The sequence below is a fragment of the Ranitomeya variabilis genome, chromosome 6 (genome assembly GCF_051348905.1).
Source record: "Ranitomeya variabilis isolate aRanVar5 chromosome 6, aRanVar5.hap1, whole genome shotgun sequence".
NCBI lineage: Eukaryota > Metazoa > Chordata > Amphibia > Anura > Dendrobatidae > Ranitomeya > Ranitomeya variabilis.
The window spans coordinates 408,019,413-408,032,354 of NC_135237.1; the positions used below are offsets into that span (position 1 = coordinate 408,019,413).

Genomic DNA, 12,942 nt, shown 5'->3' on the forward strand with positions numbered 1-12,942 from the left:
ATTACCCCATATCCCACCACTACACGGAAATGGGAAGAGAGAGGCCAAGTGCCAGAATAGGCGCATCTTCCAGATGTGCCTTTTCTGGGGTGGCTGGGGGCAGATGTTTGTAGCCAGGGGGGGGCCAATAACCATGGACCCTCTCCTGGCTATTAATATCTGCCCTCAATCACTGGCTTTACCATTCTGGCGGAGAAAATTGCGCGGGAGCCCACGCCAATTTTTTCCGCCATTTAACCCTTTATTTCAGCAGCTACAGCGCTGAAATTTTGCACATACACACTACTAACATTAGTAGTGTGGAATATGCAAAAAAAAAGGGGATATGAGATGGTTTACTGTATGTAAACCATGTCTCATATCATGTCGGGTTTAGGCAGGAGAAATGAAAAGCCGGCAATTGAATTACCGACTTTTCACTAACAGCGCTGCGTATTTCTCGCAAGTCACACTGCTGGTCCGTGTGGAATCCGTATTTTTCTCGCCCCCATAGACTTTCATTAGCGATTTATTTGCGCAATACGGTGACAAACGCAGCATGCTGCGATTTTGTACGGCCGTAGAGGACCGTATAATACGGATCAGTAAAATACGGCTGATAGGAGCTGGGACATAGGGAATCATTGGGCCGTGTGTTATGCGTATTTTACGGATGTATTTTCTGCGCTCATACGTCCGGATAACTCGCCAGTGTGACGCCGGCCTTAGTTTTAGCCATCAGTGTTTCATGAGTGATTTTTAAATATTAAAAAATAAGTAAATTACAAAGCTTCTCCTATCCATTAGGTCCCCTTGCGCTTTCCTCTTTGTCTGTCCGTATGCGGTCTGTTTTTTAACCGCAAATACGTACACACGCACACCTATTGTATTCAATGGTGGCGCATACTCTCCGTGTGAAAAACCAACAGACGTGCGTTTTATACGGCACTAAGGAGGAAATTTGTGCCGCACATGTGCACACTGATAGCATCTGTGTGGCATGTACCCGAATTAAGTTCTCCGGCGGCTGGGGAAAGCAGCACAGTCAGCACTTTTCCCAGTCGCCGGATGCTGACTACAACTATCATCATCCTCACCTGGTCTCCCAGCAATCAACGAGACCAGGCGACGTTGATGACAATTGTAATCAGCAACCGCCATTTGGAATGGCACTAACTACAACCATCATCATACTCGCCAGGTCTTCCTGATGATAGTTGTAGCCAGCGCATTAAATAAATAAAATGGAGTGGGGTCCCCCTTATTTTTATTAACCAGCTGAGTGAAAGGAGACAACTGGGGGCTGTTGTTAATATTCTGGGAAGGGGCCAATATCCATAAAGGTTCCCAGCCTATTAATATCAGCTCACAGCTGCTTGCTTAACCATTCACCAAGGCCGCCGGAACACACCGACAGTAGCATGAAAACGCGGCTGCAGTGACGAGCGGCGATGTCATTAAGGTTACTGCAGGTGCAGGCTTGTGAGCTGCAGTAACCTTAATGACGTCCCCCCTCGTCACTGCAGACGCATTCTCACACTGTCAGTGTGTTTTAGCGGTCGTGCCCATTTCTAATGTTACCGCTCAGCACAACATCTGGATATAGCAGAGTCGAGGATCCTCGTGGGATGGATTTACAGCGGACCACTATGGATTAATATTTTTTTTGTATGGTAATGAATGGTAAAAGAGTCTTGGAGCTTTTTAAAGTTAACAGACTTTTCTCTGTGTGTGTTTATCACTGTTAACTACAGAGTCAGTAATGGGGGTGCCTGACAGACGCCTCATAATTACTACCCCTGGACTTGATGTCAGCGGACATTACACAGTTGACATCAACCCAAAACCATCACCCCACTTGCCAACGCACCAGGGCAAGCGAGAAGAGCCGAGGCTATGCGCCAGAATTGAGGACTGGTGTTATTAGTCTGAGAGGGGCCAATATCCATGGCCCCTTCTCAGCCTATTAAGATTAGCTCGCAGCTGTCTGTTTACCCTTTGCTGGTTATTAAAAATAGGGGGGACAACACATTATTTCATTTTGGGCCCCCCCTTTTTAATAATCAGTAAAGGCTATGCAGACAGCAATGAGCTGATATTAATAGGCTGGGAACCTTTATGTATATTGGCCGCTTCCCAAAATAATAACACCATCCCACGTCTGTCTGCGTTCCCTCAGCTGGTTAATAAAACAAACGGTGACCCCCACACCATTTTTTTAAATTATTGATTTATTCAATAAATACAAGTACAAAAAAACTCCACAAGCAAAGCACTGATTATACATCACACTGACATATTTCTATCATCTTTGTTCCTCATCGCTATTTACCATTATCTTTGAAAATCTTTAATATATAACTCTCTTTAAAGGGAACCTGTCACCTGAATTTGGCGGGACCAGTTTTGGGTCATATGGGCGGGGATTTCGGGTGTTTGATTCACCCTTTCCTTACCCGCTGGCTGCATGCTGGCCGCAATATTGGATTGAAGTTCATTCTCTGTCCTCCGGAGTACATGCCAGAGCAAGGCAATATTGCGTATTCGGACATGCGGCACGTCTCCGCTCCGTTAGGACCCACTACGAGGTTTGCCGTGAAGGGGCAGTGGGCTTCATACAGTCTGATCAGAATGTTAAACTGAAAACCTCATGTTCAGTATTTAAATTTTTGCCTAGCGGCTTTAGATCAACGTATGATTTTGGGATGTGCGGTTCATGCTCTTTTTTTTTTTTTCTTTTTGCACAAAGCATGTTCTTGTCTTTTTTTGGACCAGCACTCCTCCCATTTGGCTCAGGTGATTTTAATTAGCAGGAGACTGCAAAGTAAGGGGTCTAGCCCATTTTGGCTCTCACTGAAGAGCTGGAGGAAGGTGAGTTTAAATGCTCCTTTTCATTTTGGTGCTGGTGCTGTGTGGCGGCCATTGTTGCTGTGGCTTTGTGCTGGTGGGGCGGCGCGGTCTGGAGTCATGGGGGCTCAGTCTCGCAGCATGGGTGCTGTGGGGCAACAGGCCGTCCGCCCTGCTGGTGCATGGCCGCTGCGGCGGTGGTCGCCGCACGGCTCCGCTCCGTTAGGGCGTTAGGACCCACTACGAGGTTTGCCGTGAAGGGGCAGTGGGCTTCATACAGTCTGATCAGAATGTTAAACTGAAAACCTCATGTTCAGTATTTAAATTTTTGCCTAGCGGCTTTAGATCAACGTATGATTTTGGGATGTGCGGTTCATGCTCTTTTTTTGCTCTTTTTTTTTTTTCTTTTTGCACAAAGCATCTACAAGCTTTGCTACATCTGGATGTCAGGCATCCAGATGTATCAGAGCTGGACTCGTCATGGGACACTCGTTATTAAGGACTATGTCGGAACAGGGAGTATTTGTGTTGGTTTACTATTTTATTTTTTTTGCAGGAGATCGAGGGATTTCAGGCAATTAGCAGAACAATAAAGATGGGAAAACTGTGTGGTGTTTTATTTCATTACACTGTGTTCCAAATTATTATGCAAATTGGATTTAAGTGTCTTAAAGATTTAATTGTTTTGTTTTTCAAATAAACTCGTGGATGGTATTGTGTCTCAGGGCTCAATGAATCACTGAAATCAATCTTAAACACATGTGATAATTAGTTTTCCAGGTGATTCTAATTAAAGGAAAACTACTCAAAAATGATGTTCCACATTATTATGCAGGTCACAGGTTACAAGCAATATGGGAAATAAAAAGGATCTCTCTGTTGCTGAAAAGCATTAAATAGTGCAATGCCTTGGACAAGGTATGAAAAAATTAGATATTTCACGAAAACTTAAGAGTGATCATCATACTCTGATGAGATTTGTGACTGAAACAGAGCACAGACAGAGTTCATGCAAATAAAGGCATAATGAGGAAGTTTTCTGGCAGACAAATTTATTGGATTAAGAGAGCAGCTGCCAAAATACCATTACAAAGCAGAAAACAGTTATTTGAAGCTGCTGGTGCATCTGGAGTCCCTCGAACCTCAAGGTGTAGGATCCTTCAAAGGCTTGCTGTGGTGCATAAACCTACTATTCGGCCACTCCTAAACAGTGTTCACAAGCAGAAACTGTTGCAGTGGGCCCAGACATACATGAAGAATAATTTTCAAACAGTCTTGTTTACTGATGAGTGTCGAGCAACTCTGGACGGTCCAGATGGATGGAGTAGTGGATGGTTGGTGGATGGCCACCATGTCCCAACAAGGCTGCGACATCAGCAAGGAGGTGGAGGAGTCATGTTTTGGGCTGGAATCATGGGGAACCAGCTGGTAGGGCCCTTTAAGGTTCCTGAAGGTGTGAAAATGACCTCAGCAAAGTAAATAGAGTTTCTGACTGACAACTTTCTTCCATGGTCGAAAAAGCAGAACCGTGCCTTCAGGAACAAAATCATCTTCATGCATGACAATGAATACCTCTGAGTAATTGGCTGCTATGGGCATAAAAGGAGATAAACTCATGGTGTGGCCACCATCTTCCCCTGACCTCAACCCTATAGAGAACCTTTGGAGTATCATCAAACAAAAGATCTATGAGGGTGGGAGGCAGTTCACATCCAAACAGCAGCTCTTGGAGGCTATTCTGACTTCATGCAAAGAAATACAAGCAGAAGCTCTCCAAAAACTCACAAGTTCAATGGATGCAAGAATTGTGAATGTGATATCAATGAAGGGCTCCTATGTTAACATGTAACTTGGCCTGTTAGGATGTTTTGGAGTTAAATAGCTTTTTTGTTCAGTGAATGTGACCTCCTAATGCTGCAAATTCCACAAATGAGCATTTTCAGTTCTTTAAAACATATCAAATGTTTAGAAATACTACTGTGCCTAATAATTTGGAACAGTCCATTTTGAGTTTTCATTCATTTTGGAGATTATACTGTTATCATTGGGAGGTTTCTTCAATAAAATTCGATGTATAATCTATCGGGTGATGACTTTTATTAGACTGACTGTCATTTGCACTGACCATTTAGGAAAATCTGAGAAAAATGTCATTTGCATAATAATTTGGAACATAGTGTAAAATACTTTATTCTGGCTGTGTCTTTATTTACCATGTAACAACCATAGGATTAGTAATGGATAGGTGTTTTATGGACACCTCTCCATTACTAATGGGCTTGATGTCACCTTAAAAGACAAAGGTGACAATAACCCCCAAACTATTTCCCCTCTTGTCACCACTATAGGGCAAGTGGGAAGAGCGAGGCTAAGTGCCGGAATTGGCGCATCTTAGAGATGCGCCATTTCTGGGGTGGCTGTGAGCTGGTGTTTGTAGCAGGGGGGGCCAATATCAATGGTCCGTTCCTAGACTATTAATATGTGTGCCTAGGTAGCCTTTGAGGGTTATTAATTATAGGGGGACCCCCATGTCATTTTTTTGGGGAGTCCCCCTATTTTAATAGCCAGTCACTGGCTTTCCCTCTGCTGGTTTGGAAAATTGCGCGGGAGCCCACGCCATTTTTTTTTTTTAAATATTTATTTAGTAAAAAAAAAAAGGAAAGGACATTACATATTCCTGTGTGGATGGTGTCACCCTTGCGAGTGTGATGTGAAAAACTTGTGTGAGTCTCTCGCATCAACACCCGGCACTCGGGACAGGAGTGTGCATCTGCATGTATCTGTATGCAGCCGCACACGTCGGTCCGATTGCCGGTGGCGCCAGGTGTTGATGCGAGGCACTCACGCGAGTTTTTCACATTACATTCGCAAGTGTGACACAGGTACGTCACGTACTTCCGGATGTGACACAAGATTCAACATATGTAAATTAGTATACATTCGTAGTAAGCTGCGTTCCTGGAGTTACTACGCATGTGACTAATAATTAGATTCGGTTTTACCGCATGTAATTATAGTCTATGGGAAATTTACGCTGCGGGGACTAAGCGTCTCTGCATCGTAAATAAACCATGCTGCGGTCTATAAAGATGCGCCACATGTCCGATTACAATAAAAACACATGCAATGAAAAAACGCATCAAAAACACATGCGGAAAAACGAATCAAAAACGCAGGTGACCTGCCAGTGACCTCAGATGCAGATTTCATCTGCGTCAAATCCTGAGGAAATACTGAGCCAATCCTGACCGTGGAAACATATCCTTACATTGTTTATCACAAAAAACACATGGATTGTACACTGATGCCATCCTTGTACTGTACTGATTTTCACGGATTCATACATTTGTATGGGTGACTTTCCTCCGTGACACTGATATAAATGTTCAAGTGAAAAGTCTCATGTCTGCAAAAAAAACGGGCATGTGAAAAGCCTCATATATTATAATGGGATAGTTTTCTTTCTGTGAAAACCACGGATAAGACACATACAGTATGTGAAGAACAGACGTCAGAATGAAGGTTACATACATACATGTTCACCTATGGAATCAGGTTCTTTTAGTCACTTTTACTATATTTTTTGCCCATAGATATGACATATTGTACATCAGCATAACTTATGCAAACACGTGAATGCAGTAAAAGTCAAATACATCAGAGACACTGTACATGTTAAAGCTCCAAATACAGACACACCACTTGCTTTCTCTCCATTGTTATGTCTTGGGCAGGATTCTTGTCCTTTCGGATTGACAGCCTATAATAAAATCAGGCCGGGCTCGGTACATACATGTCCAAACATCACAAATACGAACTATTAAATATTATGACCTGAGACTGGGTGAAAGGATTACTGTCATCTGTAACAAGTCAGCATGATTACTACTGTTCCTCGGCACGCTAGCCTAACCACAGGTACAAGGGCCACGTTCCCTGTTGTTTGCCACCACCGACATCATCAGGCCTCAACGGCTATCAGAAGTGTAACCCCATCAGCAGACTATGACCATAATCAGACTCAATAAATGAAACGTGACCTATTGTTGAAATCAGGATGTTATGGGATTATTTTTTTTAATTTTCATATCACTGTCTTCATTAAAGGCGTTTTCCAAGTCATGTGGAACCCTACCTGGAAAGACAACGGCACTGCTAAATAAATGAAATAATACTTATATACCCTCCTTTCCAACACAGTGTCCCCGCCGCCCCCCTGAAGCCCACATTCCCCATATGTTGTCAGCAGCCAATCACTAGCCTTAGTGGTCTCGGACCTTATTATTTAATTGCTGTAACAGTACAGTTGTCTCTCTGCAGTGTTTCACATAACTTGGATCCCCCCCAAAAGCTAAAATCTTGACAATGAGAGTACATAGCATAGGTTGTACTATTCACAATAAGTAGTCACAGCTCACCAGCGCCTCCTCCCTTCACAATGACCTTTGCCCGCATCAGAGAATGCCCAGAAAGTTCTCCTGTACAAGACAATGAGTCAGAGCCGCTCTACTGATGCCTATGTAAAAGAAAGGGCTAAAGAGAACAGGCGGTAGGAGTCCGGTATTGGGCTTAGTGGCCAGTGTGAAAATCGTAACATTTTTTTTTTTTATTCTGATGTAATACAGAATCTTATATAACAAAGATTCGATTTTTTTTCTTTTATAAAATATACATTTAACAGAAAAATTGTTCATTTTCTATTAAAACCTTCCCTTTAGGGGAATCTTACTAAGAAACGTCCAATGTGTATTACAGCAGCCACGATGGAAATGATTGACGCTGTGAATGTCAATAAGAAGAGGACCTGTCACCGGATATTTCAATTCTCATTCTCACTATAATCCACTGATTCTCAGGGGTTGTTTTCTTTTTTCTGAGTTCCAATATTTTGCCTCGGGAACAAAGATACAAAGTTTCTCTCTAAGCAATGTGGCATTTACCACCGAACTTCTGACGTAAAAGTAGAAAAAGCAAACGCTAATGGAGAAGGTCATGCTGAGGTTGAGAATTTGAGTTTGAGGCTGGGGTCACACTGGTGTGTATATATAATGAGAGAAACGGGCCAATTATGCTAATGACACGCTAATCGAGCTCTGCCACAGTGTCAGTTTATTGTGATCCCATCCTCTCCCATGAAAGAATTGCAGCACAGGTATGGAGAAGATGGAGAACTTCATTTCTCCATCTTCTCCATTGTCTCAGTCTGCGACTGTCAGACTGCACTCGGATGTCATCTAAGTGCAGTCCGATGCTTTACATGCATCCATAGACTTGAATGGGTGCGCATGATCTGAATCACGGAGCCACTTGCAGCATGCTGAGAATTTGATCTTATGCCGAATTGGTATGAGAAACAAAATTGCAGATCTGCACTGCCCCATAGAATAACATTGGTCGCGTGATGAAACATAACACAGCACTTGCCCGTGTTATACGCTCCTGTTAGCAAGCCCTAATGGCTGACAACAGAGACAAATCCCACGCTTTTCTGAAGCAAAATTGCCTTTTTTTTTGCCATAACTGAACATGACCGGAAAGATGTCATATATAGAGCAACCTTACCCCTTACACCTCAGTCCAGAGCCTCTCACCTAGCCTAATCAGTTCTCATACTTCGCACTGACGAGGGCCAACAGCCCGAAACACTGTGTCTGCGAATTGAGATACTGATTTGGCTTTTATCCTAAGTCATATTACAAGACTCGTTAAAAGGTTGATTATTTATGACTTGTAGAATTGCTACTTCCAACAGGTGGCGCTATAGAGTTTAAGTCCTCTTTTTCCCTGAAGAGGCAAGTTGCATATATATAGAGCAGACAGCGCCTGTCTCCATAGAACCTTGTGAGCACTAACTCAGTAATGAGGAACTCTGCCATCACTGAATACAGATTTTACCCATGAACTGAGAGTGACAGATCAGTCCTGCTGATTATTTCCATGTGTATTACTGATTTATGAAATAAAAATGGAAACGAGGTTAACTCTTAAAGCTGCAGACCTCTTCATATTAGGACAGCTATACTTTGACTTAAGCTAGTGGGTGATACTTTACCCAATCAATAGCCCAGTGAGGAAGGACTGATTGGCAGAAGAGAACAGGTAATTGGTCCCAGGGTATAAGGCCACGTGACACCAGGCGGCTCAGACGCTCCCACTTTACACTGCAAGGCTCTTAAAGGGAAGCTGTCAGCAGCTTTTCACCTCCTTCAAACCCTGACAACCCCTTGAGATTGGTATAACGTCATCCAAATTTAGTTACCGGTAATTGTTTTTAAGTTTTCCAATTCAACACTAAAGTCAAGAAATAAAGAAAAAGTTTAGATTCTACAAGTGAAAACCAGAACCAAAAGCGAGAGAGAAAAACTTCTATATGTGAAACTGAACGCTGAAGACAGAGGAAATAACCATTTATTACGGTGCCCATAAATGAGGCCGAACACTAAGTCCTGTGCAGTAATGGCCGAACACTCGCCCCATCTCCCGCCATACAAGCGTTCACGAGTTCTCAGTGGGCAGAGGAGCAGATTACCCCCTGAAAACAGAACGATCAGGTGGATAGATTTCAATTGCCTGAATCTGAGACTCGGGAGACCTCCATATTCTGGGCCAGTCCTGCAGATACCCACAGGTACATAATCCAGTCCTGCAGATACCCACAGGTACATGGGCCAGTCCTGCAGATACCCACAGGTACATAATCCAGTCCTGCAGATACCCCACAAATTCATGGACTAGTCCTGCAGATACCCACAGGTACATGGGCCAGTCCTGCAGATACCCACAGGTACATGGGCCAGTCCTGCAGATACCCACATGTTCATGGGCCAGTCCTGCAGATACCCACAGGTACATGGGCCAGTCCTGAAGATACCCACAGGTACATGGGCCAGTCCTGCAGATACCGACAGGTACATGGGCTAGTCCTGCAGATACCCACATGTTCATGGGTCAGTCCTGCAGATACCCCACAGGTACATGGGCCAGTCCTGCAGATACCCACAGGTACATAATCCAGTCCTGCAGATACCCCACAAATTCATGGACTAGTCCTGCAGATACCCACATGTACATGGGCCAGTCCTGCAGATACCCACAGGTACATGGGCCAGTCCTGCAGATACCCACAGATTCATGGGCTAGTCCTGCAGATACCCCACAGGTACATGGGCCAGTCCTGCAGATACCCACAGGTTCATGGGCCAGTCCTGCAGATACCCACAGGTACATGGGCTAGTCCTGCAGATACCCACATGTTCATGGGCCAGTGCTGCAGATACCCACAGGTACATGGGCCAGTCCTGCAGATACCCACAGGTACATGGGCCAGTCCTGCAGATACCCACAGGTACATGGGCCAGTCCTGCAGATACCCACAGGTACATGGGCTAGTCCTGCAGATACCCACATGTTCATGGGCCAGTCCTGCAGATACCCCACAGGTACATGGGCCAGTCCTGCAGATACCCCACAGGTACATGGGCCAGTCCTGCAAATACCCACAGGTTCATGGGCCAGTCCTGCAGATACCCACAGGTACATGGGCCAGTCCTGCAGCTATCCCACGGATTCATGGGCTAGTCCTGCAGATATCCACATGTACATGGGCCAGTCCTGCAGATACCCACAGGTTCATGGGCCAGTCCTGCAGATACCCACAGGTACATGGGCCAGTCCTGCAGATACCCCACAGATTCATAGGCTTGTCCTGCAGATACCCACGGGTACATTGGCCAGTCCTGCAGATACGCACATGTACATGGGCCCGTCCTGCAGATACCCCACAGATTCATGGGCTAGTCCTGCAGATACCCACGGGTACATTGGCCAGTCCTGCAGATACCCACAGGTACATGGGCCAGTCCTGCAGATACCCCACAGATTCATGGGCTAGTCCTGCAGATACCCACAGGTACATGGGCTAGTCCTGCAGATACCCACAGGTACATGGGCCAGTCCTGCAGATACCCCACAGATTCATGGCCTAGTCCTGCAGATACCCATGGGTACATTGGCCAGTCCTGCAGATACCCACAGGTACATGGGCCAGTCCTGCAGATGCCCACAGGTTAATGGGCCAGTCCCGCAGATACCCATAGGTACATGGGCCAGTCCTGCAGATGCCCACAGGTTCATGGGCTAGTCCTGCAGATACCCACAGGTACATGGGCCAGTCCTGCAGATACCCACAGGTTCATGGGCCAGTCCTGCAGATGCCCACGGGCTCAGTTGCCTTACACCTACTGTCTATGTGACCCTTGTAGATAGGGATTATCTGAAGATGGCCTTGTTGTAGTCGCTGGTAACCAGCCATTAAGCTGTAACAACGCAGAGAAGAGTCATATTATGGAAGACGACCAAATGCGGACAGGACGCCCACAAAGATGGGGCCAGAAGGGAGGTGACGGGGAAGGAAAACACGGGCCTGGGAAGTAGGAAAAGGCTAAATAACTTATGGCGCTCTCCGGTGGTGGCACTGCTCTGGGAAACAGTTCTATATCGTAAGCTGGATTTTATATATTTGTGCCCACATGCTGAGATCACGGCTTGTGCCAGGGCGATGGCGTCTGTATAGAAGGAGACGGCACCACATAGGAATGGCCTCTGGTGGGGCACCATGTGGCATCCCATACCCCAGGACCCCTAGTCACAGGATGTGGGGGCAGGTCCCCCAGTGCTGTACACAGTGTTGCTCTCTTCTGTGTAGGACCTGCAGGACACGACCACCATAGTCACCCAGCACTCACCTTGAGATAGTCATTCTCTGAGCGCAGCTCCTCCAGCTCCCTGAGCAGCTCCTCGTCTTGCCCTGGATGTGGGGGTGCTGGGCTCTTCCTTGGGGGGCCCCCTGCTCCCCGCGGCTCCTCGCTCCTGGGGCCACCATCTCTGGGCTCCGCAGTCAGCACGATCTCCGGCAGAGGCACCACTGCCCGCTCGCTGCAGCCGGACTCGTTGTCACTGCTGTGGGCCGGTAGGGGGCGCTGCTCATCGGAGAGGGGCTCAGAGGGGCAGTCGGACAGGTCGGAGCTGCTGTCGGTGTGGCTGACCCTGGCCAGTCTCGGAGAGGGGGGCTCCAGCCTCTGCCCCCGCCGGCGCCCCGCACCTGCTGCCGGCACAGGGGAGGAAGCACCGCCCGGCGTCTCCCTCCTGCCGCCCGCTCTGCTGCCCGGCTCCCCGGGGCCATGGCTCGGCCTCAGTGCCCTCTTGCTGCTCAGTGACGCCTTGGCACTGGCCGGTTTGGCGGGGTTTGCTTTGTCTTTGGCCGGGACGCTGCGCCTGGACAGGCGGTTGTGGGTGACGAGGAGCCCGGGGGACTGGTGTCTGATGCCAGGGCTGGGGGACTTGGGGGGCAGCACGGAGGGTTTCGCAGGGGGCGCCCTGGGGTGGGAGTCTTTCAGGAAGGGTCTGGCCGGGGATGGAGCCCTGTGCAGCCGCTTCTTCTCCGCATGGCTCTGCAGCAGCCGGGGCTCGGGATTGCCAGTCTCCATAGGATGCTGCAGGGACCGGAGCCCCCTCCTGCCCGCCGGCTATCCTGGCTGCGCCGCTACAGCAGCGCTACAGCAGCATCCGAGCGCAGTCCGGGCACAGCAGCTTCTCATCACTTCTGCTGCGGCTCACAGCCACCTGCCGCCGGCACCGCCCGGCCGGGAGTCAGCACTCACGTACGGTGTCCTCCGCTACCGACATACTGGGATGATCCTCCTGCATCTCAGCCGGCTCCTTCCTCCTCACACCTCCGCGCCCTAATGTTCCTGCAAATCTGCAAACGCTGCTGTCTGTCACCCAACCTGACGTGTGCCAGCTGCCCGCCGGCGCCCCCGCGCGTCTGCTGCCGGCATCACACGCGTGCTGCATCTATAGCACGGAATGTACGACCCCCGCACAGATCCGGACCCGGGAAACCCACCCTGCGGAGGTCATAGGGGGCTATACACTCACTGTATCTGTATGTGCCTATAGCCACAATGGGGCCACATTACTCCTCATTCTCTGAAGTCCCCAACACCAGCATCTGGGGTACAAAACTAACTGGTGCTATGTCAGTAGAGGAATCCGTGGCCCGTATACCCCCCAGGCACAGGTTATAGGGGTGCAGTGTGCTAATTATCCACTGATACT

At 47.5% G+C, this 12,942-nt stretch overlaps 1 protein-coding gene across 5 annotated transcripts in view; it reads right to left on the minus strand.

The window, feature by feature from the left end:
- Positions 1–12,641, minus strand: part of MTCL1 (microtubule crosslinking factor 1) — a 177,035-nt gene extending 164,394 nt beyond the window's left edge. For 4 of the 5 annotated variants that reach the window (XM_077270220.1, XM_077270216.1, XM_077270218.1 and 1 more), the window contains exon 1: positions 11,571–12,640. In XM_077270220.1, coding sequence (XP_077126335.1) covers positions 11,571–12,311 — 741 coding nt within the window. In that variant the 5' untranslated portion in view covers positions 12,312–12,640. Of the gene's footprint in view, positions 1–11,570 lie in introns of all 5 variants that reach the window. The other variant, XM_077270217.1, reaches the window with a different exon arrangement.
- Positions 12,642–12,942: the final 301 nt, after the last annotated feature.